The sequence below is a fragment of the Gavia stellata genome, chromosome 4, assembly GCF_030936135.1.
Source record: "Gavia stellata isolate bGavSte3 chromosome 4, bGavSte3.hap2, whole genome shotgun sequence".
In the NCBI taxonomy this organism is placed as follows: Eukaryota; Metazoa; Chordata; class Aves; order Gaviiformes; family Gaviidae; genus Gavia; species Gavia stellata.
Window position 1 is genome coordinate 74,375,228 of NC_082597.1, and position 16,493 is coordinate 74,391,720.

The 16,493-nt window shown below is 41.1% G+C and overlaps 1 protein-coding gene across 3 annotated transcripts in view; it reads left to right on the forward strand.

Moving 5' to 3' along the window:
- The window catches only part of SOX5 (SRY-box transcription factor 5), a 253,266-nt gene that overhangs the window by 230,533 nt on the left and 6,240 nt on the right, over positions 1-16,493 (forward strand). For all 3 annotated transcript variants that reach the window (XM_059816031.1, XM_059816030.1, XM_059816032.1), the window contains 2 exons: positions 11,688-11,796; positions 12,699-12,872. In XM_059816031.1, coding sequence (XP_059672014.1) covers positions 11,688-11,796; positions 12,699-12,872 — 283 coding nt within the window. The remainder of the gene's footprint in view (positions 1-11,687; positions 11,797-12,698; positions 12,873-16,493) is intronic.

The window sequence follows — 16,493 nt, forward strand, 5'->3', positions numbered from 1 at the left end:
AATTGCAAATGCAATAAAACATATTTTTACATTACTTTTCTTGGAAACATTTCCATGTATAAATGAGAAGTGTGTGTATATGTTTTTCTGGTTTCTTGGAAACCCAGGAGCATAGTTTTATTTGTAATTGTCATCTACAGTTAATTATAGCTTGATATGTACTATACATAAACAATGTTACCTTTTATACATGTAGCTTAGAGCGCAGATTGTCATCTGGTGCAAACACCACAATGGGCAGCATCAGCAAGTGGACTCCAGTCTGTTTGTTCGGCCCCAAAACTGCCTGTTCCTCTGCAAAGGAGATGTACGCAAACACAAAGAGCCAGCATGTGTGTGCTTGCATACAAGCCTACAGTGCACTCTTTCAGAGATACACAGCACAAACATGCACTGAGCTAGCCAGTAATTTTCTGACTATAGACAGACTCTCAAACATTTGTGTATGTACCCTGGTAACTGTAAAAAAGGAGGAAGGGGGCACACAAGCAGGTATTTGAGCACGTGTCTGCGTGCGGTGGTACAAACGCAGGTGCTGGTTTCTGCATGCTGATGCCTGCTGCTAACGGTGCCAGCGGCTAGGACAGTTGTGTAAGTATACGCAGCCACACAGTCATTTCAGACGTGGAGGACGCAGTCACACTCGTAGCATGCTCTGAGATGAGTGCATCTGAATACGTATACCTCCTGTGCTGAAGTGTTTCTTAACCTGTGATACCAGTTCTCCCTGTTACTGCCTGGAGTGTGTCCTTTTAAAAGGCTCTGACAGGCACTTGTCTGCTGGGCTGTAACTAAAGAGCTATTTGTAACAATATTTATTCCAGCATTGTAAGCAGGAGCCTATTTATTACTCATGCCTATGGAACACCGGGTTCAGGATGCCTTTCCTCCCATTCCCACCCACCCCTCCTCCCACCATCCTCCCCATTCCCACCCCCACCTCTCCCTTTTCCCCTTAAGAGAGTGCCAAACATGAAATGACAGTGACCAATGTTGACTTAATGTGGATGTTTAATAATGAAAAAAGTGTGTCAGTTCCAGCGTTAGTTACAAATGGCAGCAAGTATATCGGGTGGCAGCCCTGTAATAATTTTACATCCATCATTCCTTCCTGATGCCTCGCTGGCTGCCTGATGGATGGGGATAGCAGAGTTAACTCTTAAGAAACTGCTGTGATCTGCTGAGCTGAAATGAATTCTGTCCCTGCCTTCCCCTCGGGGAGGAGGGGGAGATTAAGAATCTCAAACCTGCAGATCCTGCTGTCTTTGAGAAATAAAGCACTGGAGCTCACTTTACTAAAGGCATAAGGAGGAGCTGGTTTAACATGTGGGATTTAAATGTCTCTTGCAGTAGAAAATTTTACTTCATAACATTTTTTTCCTTCTCGTAACGGTTAAATTTGAACCAGAAAGTCGAGAAAAAACTGGAGGAGAGAAGAGCAGGGAGGAGGAGAAAAGAGAGGTGTTGGTAAGACAGAGTATGACCCCATGCTTGCTGCAGACACTGGCAGTCCGTGGGTCAGACTAGAGTCAGTAAGTTGTAATGGTTGAAACTGGGAAGAAGAGGACCTGACACAAGCCGGGCTTCCCAAACAGGAGAAACCCACTGGAAATAAGTCCAGAGGTGCAGTACTAACATCATAAACCAAATCACTTTGTAAGAGTTAAAACCTGCCCATTTTCATAATCTCTGTAGTATTTTACTGGAAAAATACTTGAGCATTCCCAGTGACTAGCAGAGGCTATATTACCCACAGATATTACAGACACACACACACTTATCCCTGCAAGTTCAGCAGACTGCTAATATATGTATGTCCTGTAATTTGTAGCCCACTCTATTCCTCACTGGCCTGTAAAACACTAGGAAAGATGATCAGTGTAGTATTTTTGTTCTCTTCTCGCAGTGTGAGCAAAGATCCTTCTGTTTGGAATTGTTATTATACAAGGTGGGGACCAGCCGAGTATCTTGCAGACAATGGACTGTTACAGTCCCACAACACAAAAGTTAACATACTATCCTAACAACTGTATGTCCCCTTCTTATTACCCTTTGCCCTACCCTCTTCCTAATTTTGTCTTACTGCGGTTCTTCGCCAGCAGAAATTCTTGTATGCGGGTTGCAGTCCTCTTTGTTAATGCTATCAACACAGAGCAGACAGTTTTCAAAAAGCACGACAGGAAGGCAAGCAGGTATTATGTCATCACCCATCCATCACCCAGTATGTCAGCCTTTCAGTAAGTCCAATCAGCAGGCTCAACAGGATCATTCATGTTCATGTTCTATTCAACAGGGCTACTGTATCTATTGTCATTTCTTCTGAAACTTTTCTCAAATTTAATTAAAAACGCATGTCAAGTTTGCACACTGCAAAGATCAAAATTGGTTTTCCCCAGCACTGGTAACTAAGCATTAAACACTTTGATTTGCTTCAGCTGAAAGTTTATTCCTTTTTCCTTTTTTTCCCCTCCCACCCCCCTTTTTTTTTGCCATTTGCTTTGTGGCGCCTGTGTATATTTATATTTACAGCCTCTGCATTAATGGCCACATGCCTTATTTTCACAGATGGCCAGTGGAAGACTTCCCCTCCCCCCTATTCTTTTAGTAAAGCCTGCCTTTGGTTTTGCTACTTTTGTCACAGTGCCACTACTCTCAGTTAGCAAGTGCCTACGCATGGGAGGGAAAGATTCTGCAATGATGATTTTTTTTTTATTCCCCCAAGGACTTTAGCTCTTTATTTTAAAATGCCTCTTTTTTTCCCTGATTGACCATCATCTGTTAAATGCCCAGATACGTTTTTCAAAGAAAAATTAAGTGTGTATGCGTGTGTGTCTTTAGTACATCATTATGGCGAGACGCATGGGCAGGGTTGGCTAATAAAAAATGAAACATACAGAGGGAGGGACAAATTCTGCCCATGGATGTGTGCATGAAACTCCCATTGAAGTCAAGGAGAAGAGCAGGCAAAGAGGCAAGGGAAGAACCCTGGATCGTTGCAGGTGCTGATGTCTGAATGGGAATTTAAGTCTTTTTCACTCCAAAGGGCAGAGATTGGAAACATTCGCAGGCTAGTGTGGATCAGGGAGGACTGCAGCTGTTTATACCTTAGTGGAAATTTTATTAAGCCCAATAAAGATGGATCAGCTTCCTCCTGAAAAAAAACCCATACAATTGATTTGGAGTTCTTGTTACGTCTTTTGAGCTTTTTGAGTCTTTGCGTTTGAGTTCTAAGCTGTGCCCTACAGCCAGGAGAGCTAATTACTTCCTGAGATTTATTATTACTTTTACATAATCACGTGCTTCCAATAGCTAGGGCTTTCAGTGCGTTCATGGGCACCAGCGTCAGTGCAATAGAGTGCTCTTCAGTGTAACAGAGGCTGAGTCTGATTATTCTGTGAGTTGTGTCCACTTAGTCTCCTGGGGGATCAGCCTGTCCTGTTCTGCCTGTCCTGGTATGCAGGTGTTCACTTAGCTGTGTGGCAAACAGCCACTAGTATGTTTTGGGGGTGCAGAGCTTTACTTTTAATTGTATTGATGCTGATGCTGGCGAGTAGACAAGCTAAGCCTTACTGCATGACTGGGAAAATGTTGTGGTTTTTTTCCTAGGAGATAGCCCAGCTAGCACGTCAACTTCTTCGTTAGGGCTGGAAGAAATGTAAGCAAAGGTACAGCAGCCTTCATAATTTTAATACCTCCTAGGGAAAACCAGAAAAGAACAGTCGATACATCTGTAATGCTGCTGCGCCGTTGAGGCACCCATTGTTTAATAAACAGTTGCCAGGAAAGCAGAGACTCTGTTCTTGCTTTTTCTTTATGTGCGTATAGACCCTCTTTCCCAGGATATCCTGTGTGGGTTGTGATTTTCATATTGTTTTGGTTTTGGTGAACCACCTCTCTTCCCCAATTAACCCTTTCTTGCCTTGCTGATCAGTTGTAGCAGCTCTTTCTGACTGGCTGTGAAATCCTGCATTAAAATTTACACGGCAGATTTCATCCAGAGATCTCAAAACTCTTCACAATGGTGGGAAAATGTCACGGTCTCCATCCTGCTTAGTTGGGGAAACTAAGGTGCAGCGACTGAACAATTCACGCAAAGTTACAGAGCATGTCAGCCCAGAAAGCAGTCTAGGTGAGAAACTGGGTCATGTAACTCTTAACCTATTTGCAATCAGCGGATTACAGCTGGATCCAGTTGAGGTTGATGCTTATGCCTGCACTGTAAAAACTTTTGTAGGAAGGAAGCAGTTTCTCATCATTCTGCTTTGCTTTTGCTTTCCTTTTAATTTCTTCTTTAAAGTAATGGGCTGGGCCAGCCCTACCTGCATTTTCATTTAAAAATCCTGACTTGCACTACCTCTCAGAGCTCATAGCCAAAGAAAAGGAGGACCTCAGTGTCCTCATTTCCTGTAGAATTGCTACTTCCCATCAGTTTGTTTCTAATTCAGATAATATATTTTACTGAGGAAGTCATTCTTTCTCAAATAAAGAATTAAAAAAAAAAAAAAAAATCTTAGGGACCTGACCGCTGCTCAGTTATTGAGGATTTTCCTCTTTTTATTTCAGTGGACTCTGTCTTGTCTTCAGTGCTTTGAAAGGTACTGACCTGAGAGCCCTTAGAAACCAAAGACCTACATCCACAACATACAGCAAAGAAAATGTCTATACAAATTTCAGCAAATTCCCCCTGTGACTGGAGTTCTGTTCCTGAGAGGTGGGCAGTTAAATGCCTGGGCCTACTTGATCCATCTGATTTTTTCCCTGTCGCACCTCATAGGGCACCTCTCTACTGAGTCCATATAGCACTTCATATAGATTACACATCAGAGGCAATGATTTCCAGGCAGTATTGAACCAATCTGGATTTGAATATATACTGTAAAGCAAAAGATGTGGTTCCTTTACCAAGTGATATAGCCCAGATTAAGACTGAATGTAATAATTCTGAAAGAAGTACCATAAAATCAGGAAAAGCCACAAATAAAGAATGTTATTTTCTTGCTTCTAATGCTGCTTTTAGGTTCTGTGGGTGGATCATTCCATGAAAAAGAGAGATCTCAGATAAGCAAGACTAAAAGAGCTGAGGGGGTGGTGAATGCATTGTTTCTTCATATTCAACTCTGATGCAACAACAACAAAAAAAAATCTCCCAAATGATAAATTGCTGTGACATTATAAATAATCTTTCATCTTCTTTGGTGGTCCACAGAGTTTATATAATTGGAAGGCTAAAACCCTTCTTTGTTGTTTCTTCCCTTTTCATTAGTACAGTAGAAGACTATAAAATTGTGCAGCCAGAAGGGTTTTAACAATTACTGAGTCAACATTTGAAAGTCTCACTCTATTTTATCATTTCATGCATGTGCTTTTTATGAGTTTTACAGCCCTGCAAGCGTTACTTAAGCAAGGTCCATTGTAACGGCGGATCTGTAATTGCTCTTGTTTTTATTTTATTTGGCTTTCCCTAGTAACATGTGCTATCAGCAAGAGTCACAATTCCACACTCACAAAGAAATTATAAGCGTGAGGATATAATTTTTAGATCAGATTCGGGAGTGGTTTCAATTCCTGAAACTACCAGTCTTCCTAAGGAACCTTTGGCAAGTCACTTAATATGTATGTATGTGACTCATTTTCCCATCTGGTAAACAAAGTTAATAATACTTCTTTGTGAAATTTTGTGGCTAAATTCACTGATGAGTGCAAAACACCTGGGCAATGTGATCTGTTACACAGAAAAAACTAAATCTAAATAGAAGATCCCTCAGAAAAGAGCCAGAAATTCTCTTACAGCAGTTATAGGCGTAACTTGATCTGGACTGTAATGTGGTTTGGACTGAGACATAGACAGTGTGCACAGTACCTATTTTGAAGTACCATGGCATTAGTATGCAGGAGTAGAGCCTGGACTGCAAATAATTCATCATGTGCAAACCTCTGGGCACGCCTCTCACTACTGCCAGTGGTTCCTCTAACTTCTTCCAGCTCTCTGTCATCCGTAATGCCTACCTACCTCATGTTTTCCACATTTTGAAAGGCTGTGGATGAAGATTTTATAACACAAGTTATTCTGATGTTTATTCTTGCAAGAGGCAGAGGAATTGCACAGAAAGATTACTTCTACAAAATCTTCACTCATGTCAGATGTAGGATAAGACTCTTCACCTTTTTGGAGAGCTAAGGAAAATAGCATGATGTTGAATGGATAACACCTGGCACCACCAGTGTGTCTGATAATTAAAGATGTTTTTCTGTCATAAACAGAAGTCAACTTTCATTGCGGGATAATAGCCTAGCAGCTAATCTGCCTAGTACTTCAAGATTTGGTGCACACTGACCAAGGTATGTGTCTGAACAGTTGATATTTACTGGGGTTTGCTGAGAGAAGACTTCTGCCTTAGGGCCACAAACCACATTAGATGGTGTCACAGGCCCCGCTCAACAATCTAAGATAAAAATGAGCTTAACAAAACTCAGTCTATTTGAAAATACCACCTTTAGAGTTTAGATGTGGGAATTTTTCCCACAGAGCAGGATGGTAAATAGCTGGACAAACTGCACTTGGAGAGGGAGGGGGGAAATGGGACACTAAAAAGGACAATAACAGGCCACCATCTGTTTCTTTTTACATATTGACACTGAAGGGAGCAAAGGTAGCAGGCACTCTGTCCATCAGTGTATTTGTAATTCTTAGGTGCACGAACTGATGAGCGAGTTTCTCCTTGCAGTCCGTATGTAACCGTGTTTGGCTCTCTCCAGCTACTCTACAAATGCATTTTTTTCGCCTGGCCTTTCAGTTCACTTGGAATAAGAAAAGCAGGAATGTGAAGAGATGTGCCTGAACACTCCTCCTCTGGTGTTCTACACTGGCTGTATCTCTGCGGGCATCTAACTGGAAAGAGGAAAAATACTCCTATCAGGGGAAACGGGAGTAGCGTTAGGGGAGTAGAAAAGTGGAGAGTGGACTGCTTCAGTAAAACTGCTAACCTTGAATTATGCAATCAGAAAAAGAGCTCTTGCCAAAATACAATTCTAACGGAGTTCAGAGTACTGTCAGTGTTTGCCAAATACCCCAGCCAAAAGGATGTCTCAAAGAGGGGGAGGAGGGATCCGTTGCCATATGCCCAGCATTCACAGTATTCTGGAAGAGCTGTGGAGTCCTTCAGGAGTGGAGGCGTGAGCATGGTCTCAGGTGCACCCTGAGCATTGGTACCATCATCCAGCACAAGACAGGAGCAGTGAGGTCAGAGGGGAGTAGGCAAATACATCAGCACGTCTTTATTTCCCAAACCGTCCAAGGTTTTGCTTCACGTTTGTATGGTAGTGGGAGGAGTTCTGGCAAACGTTATCAGGCTGTTCTACATATGTTTTGACTCTTCTTGTTTTATGTTTCTTCTATGAAAGAGACTGCAACCAAGTTCTTGTCATTTTTAGATCAATGTTTTGTTAAACTATGACAGCTATCCATGACAGAGAGCCAAGTAACTTTTGCAGCTGACCACAAAACTGAGTCTGACTTGCAGTGCTTAGTCATTTTTTATATATATTTTTTTCTAGATGACACATTCCATGTGTGTATGTGTTTTTCATTGTTCTTTTAAATATAATTAGAACATTGCTAGGAGCTGTGGTGCAAATCGATCTTCTCCAGCAGATTACTTTCTTTGGTTAATAAAGTTTTAGAAACTTCACGTCGCATTGTGGCTATTGATGAAACCTCTCTGGTTATACTTTGAACAATTGGGCTGTTGTGGGATTGATTGTTCCCTACAGTATTATCTTCTCTGGTTTGCCCATTACAATTTTAGATGATCCAGATAACAGAGCTCTCACTGCCCCTACGGAGAGGCTCTCCTATAATCCAATAGAAATGACCATTACGATAGTTTTTCCCAACCTCTGCCGAAGTTCTTCATAGAGGAAAAAGATGTTTATAAGATGTCTTTCAGCCTTCTGGGGCCTGATCCAAAATTCAGAAATTTAGAAGAAAAGGAATCACTTCATCTTTAGGAAGACATCCCTGTTTCTCCTCCTGCAAGAGCAGAAGCGTTCCTTACCATTTGTTTCTCTGCTTTATGCAGTCTGATTTTTAGCAGGTCTCACAAGCAAGACTTCTCAGTGCTTCCCTGGGTCTGGACCAGCCTTGCCTGTTCTTCCCAGCAGTATTGGTTCTAGGCTGCAATTGATGCCACTCGTGCATTGCTCATAGGATGAATAGCATTTTATACCTTTGGGGTGTGGGGCAAATCTGAAACGAAGGGATTATGACTCTGGTTACTTTCTTGTCGTTTTAAAAACCTGAAAGCATGTACGATTTCATCAGCTGAACTCTCTTCCCCATTTCTTTCCCTGCCCAGCAAGACAATTGGATGTAGAGCTTGATATAATGATAAAATAAGTTTAAGGCATACTCCAACGTAGTGTGCAGGAATGTGCCACTGCCTCCTGAATTGTAGTGCTGTATCACAACTACTTTATTAAAGTGTGCTGTTGAACCCAACACATGCATGTACTCCACCTGTTATCACTGGATGGTACCAGAGCTTGCCACTGTTTACACAGCTAATCCAACACAGCGGAGTGGTGGCAGTTTTAAGAATGTGTAATTTGCTGTTGAATTAAGATAATGATGATAAACAGATCCTCCTTTTGTATAAACTTGAAACCGTTGTGGATCTCTTGTCTGAAGTTCTTAAACAGGTTCTGTGAGAGGAGGCTGGGCTAGCAATGTCAGCAAGTTGCCAGTTTATTTGGGGTCAGGGAAGAAAAGATTTTTTTCCTTTGTTTCTTTGGAGCGTCCATAAATATTTTCTCCATCAACTGAAAGACTCTGTAGGAAAGGTGAAGAGATGCTTCCATCAAACGAAAAGCAGGAGGTCGTCAACTGAATGCTTTCAAGCAAAACAACATGGGAATGCTGCTTAGCCCCTTTCAAATATTTGGTAATTGTAAAAGCATTTCTGTATGTCAGCACTGGGGAAAATCAGCTGCCGTGTGTTTAATGGGAAGAGCGTAGGACAGGAAACGGGAACACTACTTCCACATAGTCAGGCTTTTGCAGCCTGCCAGCGTGTCGCTGATCTCTTTCTGCTTTCCTAATGCTGTTGCAGAGGCTTAGGGAAGAGCAGGCCTTCGACTTATTCTTGCCTGAGTACTTTTTAAACTTAAACATTTCTAAGCATCAACACAGAAAAGTAATGCTGGCTGTTTTGACATCCTCTGTTTCAAGAGCAGCGTTGTGCAGAAGTTCTTTTTAACTACCACCTTATCGTTGCTGACTGAATTATATTGTCATTCTCTGTGTTTAGGTAGCAGGGCGCACGTTGTCACCGTGTTGAAAGGGTGGTCTCCCTGCTCACCCACCTCTCAGCTGTCCGGAGAGCCACCTCCAGGCGCTGGGGCTGAGCAGCGCAGCCTGGGAGCTCCGCACTCATCTGGCATTCCTTCACAGGCCCTCTCCGATCATGCCTGCGCTCTCTCACTTCATCTAACGTGGCCGTACCTCAAAACGCAAACCTTTGCCCAAGATGGATAGTGGCAGAGCATCTGTAGGCTCGTTAAGTCAAACGCTGATAAACGAGTGGTACCCGGTGTGTACCCTGCAGACAGCATGCCGGAGTATTCGCTGACCTTAAGACTCAATCAGATCATGTGGGCAGAGTGTGGTTCTGAATGTAACTGCCTCTGACTTCAACAGCTGCGTTTACTGCATAAAGAAAAAGCTGTTAAGCCTGTGCCCTTTGCGCTCTCAGCTCTGTTTCTCTAAGAGGTTTAGACATGATTCAAGAAAAGTCTGCAACAGAAAAACTCCCCTCCCCCATAATACACCCAACAAGAGATGTTCTTTTGTATTTTAAGTTGGTGGCAGCATTTTTAAATTATTTCTGACAGAAAAACTTTTGAACTCCATCATTATGAAGTTGACGGTAAATAGATTTTTTTTCAGGAAAAACTGTTGACTTGCATTATATAGCTGAGATCCATTTGGAAGAAATACAAAGTGAACTTATTGCTGACTTTCTGTCTGCTGACAGGCTGCTTTGGAAATGAGAGCTGAGTTAAAACCGGTAGATCAAAGAGTTTGGTAAAGCTAAATGCCTGACTAGTTCAGGTGCTTATTCGAAGCTTCTCCAAGCTTCCTGGATCTGCTGTGCCTGGAAGTGTTACAGAAACCCTTTTGCTTGTGATAGGCTGACTTTGCTGCATGAGCTTTTCCTGCAAAAACCGAGAGGATAACTCGTCTTGCACAGTTTCGGTGGTGATGTGTCTGCTTATAGACAGAGCACCAGGAGTGCAGAAGGGATCCACAATGAAAATGAATGTGAGGAGAAGGAAAGTTAACCTCATGTTCCCTAAACTGTGCGAGTGTATGCAGTTGGCAGATTAGCCTCCTTTCTAACTCTCTCAAGAAAATCTTTGTGAAATGACTTACATGAATTTGAACTGTTCTTTGAATTGCAGATGCAGGGACATGACATCGCGGGAAGAGTTTTTCTATTCGTATTGTTCTCTTTTCTGTTTTCTTCTATAATGCAACCCAGTGACATTATTAGGCTGCATAGAATAGTTGTAAAGTCTCTGGTTGCCATGTGAAATCTGAAAGTTTTTTTAGTTTGTTGATCTTTTACAGTCATCAGGAGTGGAATAGAGCAACAAAACAGCAATCTTTCTTTCAGGAAAAAGCTCAAAAGAATTTTTTCGACTGGAGCCACTTTATTATCATTCCGTATCGTGTCATTTTCTTAGCTTTGCAAAAGGCACAGTGCCTAACATTTTGAAATGGTAGTATTGCTTTCCTGAAAGATTTATTTTTAAACGTATGATTGTCAGGAAGATAGAAAGTTTATGAGTAAAATTCGTTGGGAAAACAAAAACAGTTGGAAAATGGAACACCTTTGTATTTGTAAAGTCAAACAACTCAGGGGGAAGCGAGGTGTTTTGAAGAGAACATTGGAATTGATGGCCCTGGCATGTTGTTCTGGCAATGTCTTTAGACACCGCTGCAGCCTGACAGATTAATTGGCAGCACGCACTAGCCTGTTGCAATCCAGGGTTCACAGATAGTTCTGACTAGATGAATGACGGACGGGGTGTTAGTAGGGTTGGGCAAACAGTCTGGACAAGAACACAAGCTGCTGCCCGAGTATCATGCTTAATTCAGGCTGACCCTTTCCCAAGGCCTGAATAAGTTTGAACTACAGGGTGGTTTTTTTCCCTATGGACTGCTTCCTAAAATACTGCCTTTTAAAAAAGAAAAAGGGCAAAGTCACCCATGTCTCCGCACTTTGATTGCAGGCTGGGAATAGAGTAAAACAATAAATACACTGTGAAAGAGCCTGTATCATCTAAACTTCCAGTCCAGCTTTGTGGTCCCGGGGACAGAGAGAGTTGAAGTATTCTTCAGATGTGCAGCCAATTTTATCATGCCTAACTAAACCAGTCTTTTCAACACTATGAAGTTTGCTCATCACTAGCTAATAAGCATGTTTTAAAAAGGACTTGGTAGAGTGTGCAACCATATCTCTTCCAGAAAAAATATTATTATGTATTCTTAAATACCTGGCTTAGTAAACTGTTGTGAATGAATTGTTATCCAGCTTCCCTATCAACCATCTAAATTACCTATGAACTTTCCAGTTACAATATTTAACAATTTTCCTGATCCAAATCCTGTCGTCTTGCCCATACAGGACAAAACAACACTGGAGACCCTGACTCAGCAACTGGCAGTAAAACAGAGTGAAGACGGGAAGTTTAGCCACGCAATGATGGATTTCAACATGAGTGGAGATTCTGACGGTCAGTACAAGTAGCTTATCCTTATTTCCAGGTTTGTGTGTACATGTCAATGGGATCTGGAGGAGAATCCAAGTGCTTTGGAGGCCTGTGAGGAGTAAGAGCGGTTAGCAATTAAGTGGCTATGAAACAAGGCAGGAAAAAATGATTCATCGTGTGGTGTTTTCAGTCTGGAGGTGATTTTTAGCCTTCTTTTCTGTACACTGCACTTCTCAAGACTGAACCAAGAATGTATTTCTGATGGTAAAAGGGAATAAAGGAAGGAAATAGATGTGGGATAAATGAGGTCACACAGTGAGTCCATGAATTACAGACCCGATCATCCATAGGTGATGCACGCTCTGCTTCTGTAGCAACTTTCTGTGTTTGATGAAGCAAGTGTAATGTTTGTTTCTTTCTCTGCTGTTGCTTATGTTGTTATGGAGAGGTAAGCACAAAAACAGGCAGATGTGTAAATGTTCATTTGCTCGTTAGAGAATAGCTTAAGAAGAAACACCTGATGTTGTCATATATCACTCCCCATCACAAAAAAGGTAGAAGATAGGTAACATAACATGACCAGCATTTGGTAAAGAAAGTAAAAAGAAAATCTACATTGGTAAGTGCTGGGTTTACGTTATTAAGTAGTAAAAGAGGGTTTAGAAAAGCTGTTTAATGCTTTGTGTTGAAAAAAAACAATTGAAACTCTTCATCATGTCTATACTATATGATAATCAATAGAATAACTAAAAACTAGACAACGTACAATATACGGTATTTCCTACTGCTTCAGGTAAAAAGAAGACACCGTTAACCTATTGTGAACACGGACTCATTGAATGTGCAGCACCTGACGTAGGTTACTGATGGCATAGGAAGCTGCATAATGAAACACAAGCTTGGAATGTTTTTCTCTTTCTTATTAGGAAGTGCAGGAGTTTCAGAGTCTAGAATTTATCGGGAATCCAGAGGGCGTGGTAGCAATGAGCCCCATATCAAGCGCCCAATGAATGCATTCATGGTGTGGGCTAAAGATGAACGGAGGAAGATCCTTCAAGCCTTCCCTGACATGCACAACTCCAATATCAGCAAGATATTAGGTAAGAATGACAGAGCACTGTTCTTTCAAATTGGAGATGTTGCATTTTTACTGGTAAAGACTGTGTTACAGGACCTAAGCGTCCCTCAGGCTAGTGGGTAAAAGCTTAAGCAGGGAACACGTTTACCTGGGCTGCAGGTCTCATTGGTTTTGCAGACAACTCGAGAGATGTAGCACAATTGTAATGGCAGCATTAACCAGCTGCAGGGCTGGTAAATATGCTGAGTTTAGACTGGTGAGTGGTTTGAAGTTTAGCTTGATTAGAGTGGAATTATGAAAAGTTAGCAGGGGGCGAGTGGAAATGAGAGAAACTGGTGGGAGAGGCAGAATGTATTGGCTGTGGATGGCAGATGTGATGATATTAACCCATGATTAAAAGGGTGGTATGAGATGATTAGATTAGTTATGGGGACAGGATTAGAAGGCTAAATTGGTTATGCTGATGGTAAAATAACCTTATACTGGTTAAAAGGGATTATACTGGTCAGAGGTGTATGATGTGATTAGACTGAGGACAGGGCAGTAATAGTTTTGGTCTGTTTCTAAATTGAGAGTAGACCTGGTTAAACCTGTCTTTAAATAATCAGCTTCAGAAATCTACAAGATCATTCTGAATGGCCCTTTTCATATAGAAAGTACAAAGAGAGCTTGATGTTTTCCCTCTTAACTGATTGTTTTGGATAACAACCTCCGACAGCACGCTGCTAATTCATTCTGCTTAAAACAGGCGCTTGAGCTGGGCTGACATTTTACGCAGTCTCTGGGGATCCTGGTTGACATTTTAAAGGGCTTCTAAGCATTTTATAATACCCTAAAATCTGGTTTTAATAAGCCATTCTGCTGAAATTGTTAACATAAGGAATCACCTTTTACTATTTGGCACTAGATCAGGGAGATATGGGGACATCTTTTTCTGATTAGACATACAGTAGTTGGAGTAAAATGTGCAAATTCATTACAGATCCTGTTGAGGTGACAGACAGTATAGCTGACTCCAAACTCTTTCTGTTTTGCTGCCAGATATGGGGAAAAGCAAGGTCTGAAGCAGTAAGAGAGGATGTTTCTATTTCTTTCCAGCATCACATTTAATTTTTTTATTCCACCTATGCAATGGAGAGGGATGTCCTGACGTCTTCTTTCTTGACAGAAATGCTACAAAGGTCTTCCCTCAATTGCAAAAGGCCAGTCTTTTGAAGTCAGCAGGGAGCTCTCTGTTAACTGGCATAGGGTGAGCAACAGTTCAGCCAGGTATTGGGGTCTCTTTATTAGAAAGCCACAATTTTTCCTTACCATTTTTCTAGCAGCACTGCTACACATCGAGGTCAGAGAGCTCGTTGTCACGGGGAGTAGCTTAGATGGAGTTGTCACCGATCGAGGGTCATTTTTATAGTAAAATGAGAGGAGGTGCCCTTCCCAGCACTAGAATTCTCTAGGGATTATGTTTGACACTGTGGTATTATGTTTTGAGCATAAAAATTAGATGCATGGATTTGTCACTAAATTCATCTGTGCATACGTTTGTCATCCATCTGTTCATTGCAACTTAAACTTGCGGATAATGATTTTTTTTTTAGTAAATTGTTAAAAAACTGCTAAAATGGGTCTGCTGGACCCTATCAATTTAATAATGCATTGTTTAGATATTTTTGTAAATATTTTAATTAATTTCACTGAGAAATCTACATAAAGAGATTAAGAAAAGATGAGTTAGATACTACTTCAGAAATTCTCTTGTGGATGTGGAAGTGTGTGAATACAAACCTATACACATACATTATACAAGTGTTTGTGTATGTGAGGGTGTTTTTGAAACGTAAAACCAGCCATATTCAGATACTCAGATTGAAAAATGTCAGTCTAATGGACTAAAAGTTAGGCAATATTACAAACAGCTGAAAATTCTTGTCTTAAAATCCAGTCTTAAAACTAGGCTTAAAATCAGCGGTAAGCAGAGCTCCTAACCCCATTTTAGGGCATGCGCGCATGTGCCCGAGCACAAGTGCCAGGGCACATATGGGGGCATCTTTTTTCTGTCCTGGACTCAAATAGCTGGCCTCTACAGCCGGCTTCACAGTCGTGGTGTGGGCACAACTCTACCTGCCCTAGCTGACTTTGGGGGTAGGAGCCATGTTTTGTGCTGCAAAGTCTTACAATTTTCTCATTTATTTTCTAAATACTTCAGCCACTGGATCAGGGAGAATTGTGCGAGAACGCTGCTTGTCATTATGTATGCATCCGGGGAGGGGAACGGGTTCTTGTTTTCATAGTCAAGGAGAAAAGCCTTGCATACTTGACCCACTCAAAGCTCTCTAACGCAGATGGTGAGCAGAAAGCTCACTCAAGAGTGTAAATCTTCCCTTAAAAAGCAAGATTTTTCAAGATTCTTCAATCACACCTTGTTTGGGCTTGGGCTTGGCATTATGCATAGGTACCCATGCCTGCCTGCGTGAGTTTGTAGAGATCTAAAACAATGACAGATAAAGCCATTACAAATACATTTTGTCCACAAAGTATTTTTAACCAGGTTTAGTATGTTGATTGATGATACTCATTCGTAGCTTAGCTTGCCTGTGGGTGCAAATTCAAGGGTCAGAGTTATATATTCTTCAAAATTCAAAAAATTCAAATTAAGACCAATTAGAGAGCTGGTTGGACTTTGTATATTACTAAGAAAATAAGTGAAAATGATAAAATGCAAGGAACAAGGGTTTACCATCAGAAAATGTGCCCTTTTTCAAAATTTATTTTGACAGCGTTGTTTGTTTAATTATTTACGATACTTCAAAACATACTAGTAAATAATATTTAGAATATTTTGTAAAAACAGTGAAGTCATAGTAAGAGAGGTATCACTGCAGAAGCAGCTATTAAAAATTTGCTAAGAAGAGAGGTGAGACTGCCAGGATTTTTGTTGTATTGAGTTTGCAGCTTAGGAAGGAAAAACATAACGAATGACTTTTATGTATAAATATTGTATATGTAGCTGTACTTACAAATATTATGCATCAAAATTTCAGTTTTTACGGCCCTGATCTTGCAAAGACTTATGTGTTTGCCTAACTTCACCCACTATTTACAGATCTTTTCACGTGAGGGGGTAGGAATCTGCCTGCCCAGATCTGACTGTAGGATTGCAGCAAGTGAGCTAGCACAGTGAAAGAGGAATTGTGCTGGAATAGAACATTTTCATGGTAATTTTGCAACAACTGATTTGAATTTCTACCTTTCTGTCTGTCTGTCTCAAAATACATCTGAGTTCCTACATTGCAGCTCCTCTCACGGCATGTAAAGCAAATGTCAAGATTTTTTTAAAGTCTGCGAGGTTTTCAGCTTTATTATTCATAAATAAAAATTGATTGATCAGCAGGAAATGGGACTGGGGCTGTTTTTCTAAGCCACTGGGACTACAGCAGGTCTGTGATTAGAGGACTCTAGATTTAGACTAACTTCTATGGTTTTCTTCATATGCTAAAACGTCAGTCTGTCAGTGTCTAGGAGGTAGAATTTGAAAGTAGACCTACATCTGGGCATCTTCCTGTACAGCTCACATGCTTTACCCTGAATTCTAAACAACATTCAATACAGGCCCTATCTGTGTTTCCATCTTACACAGCATTAGTAG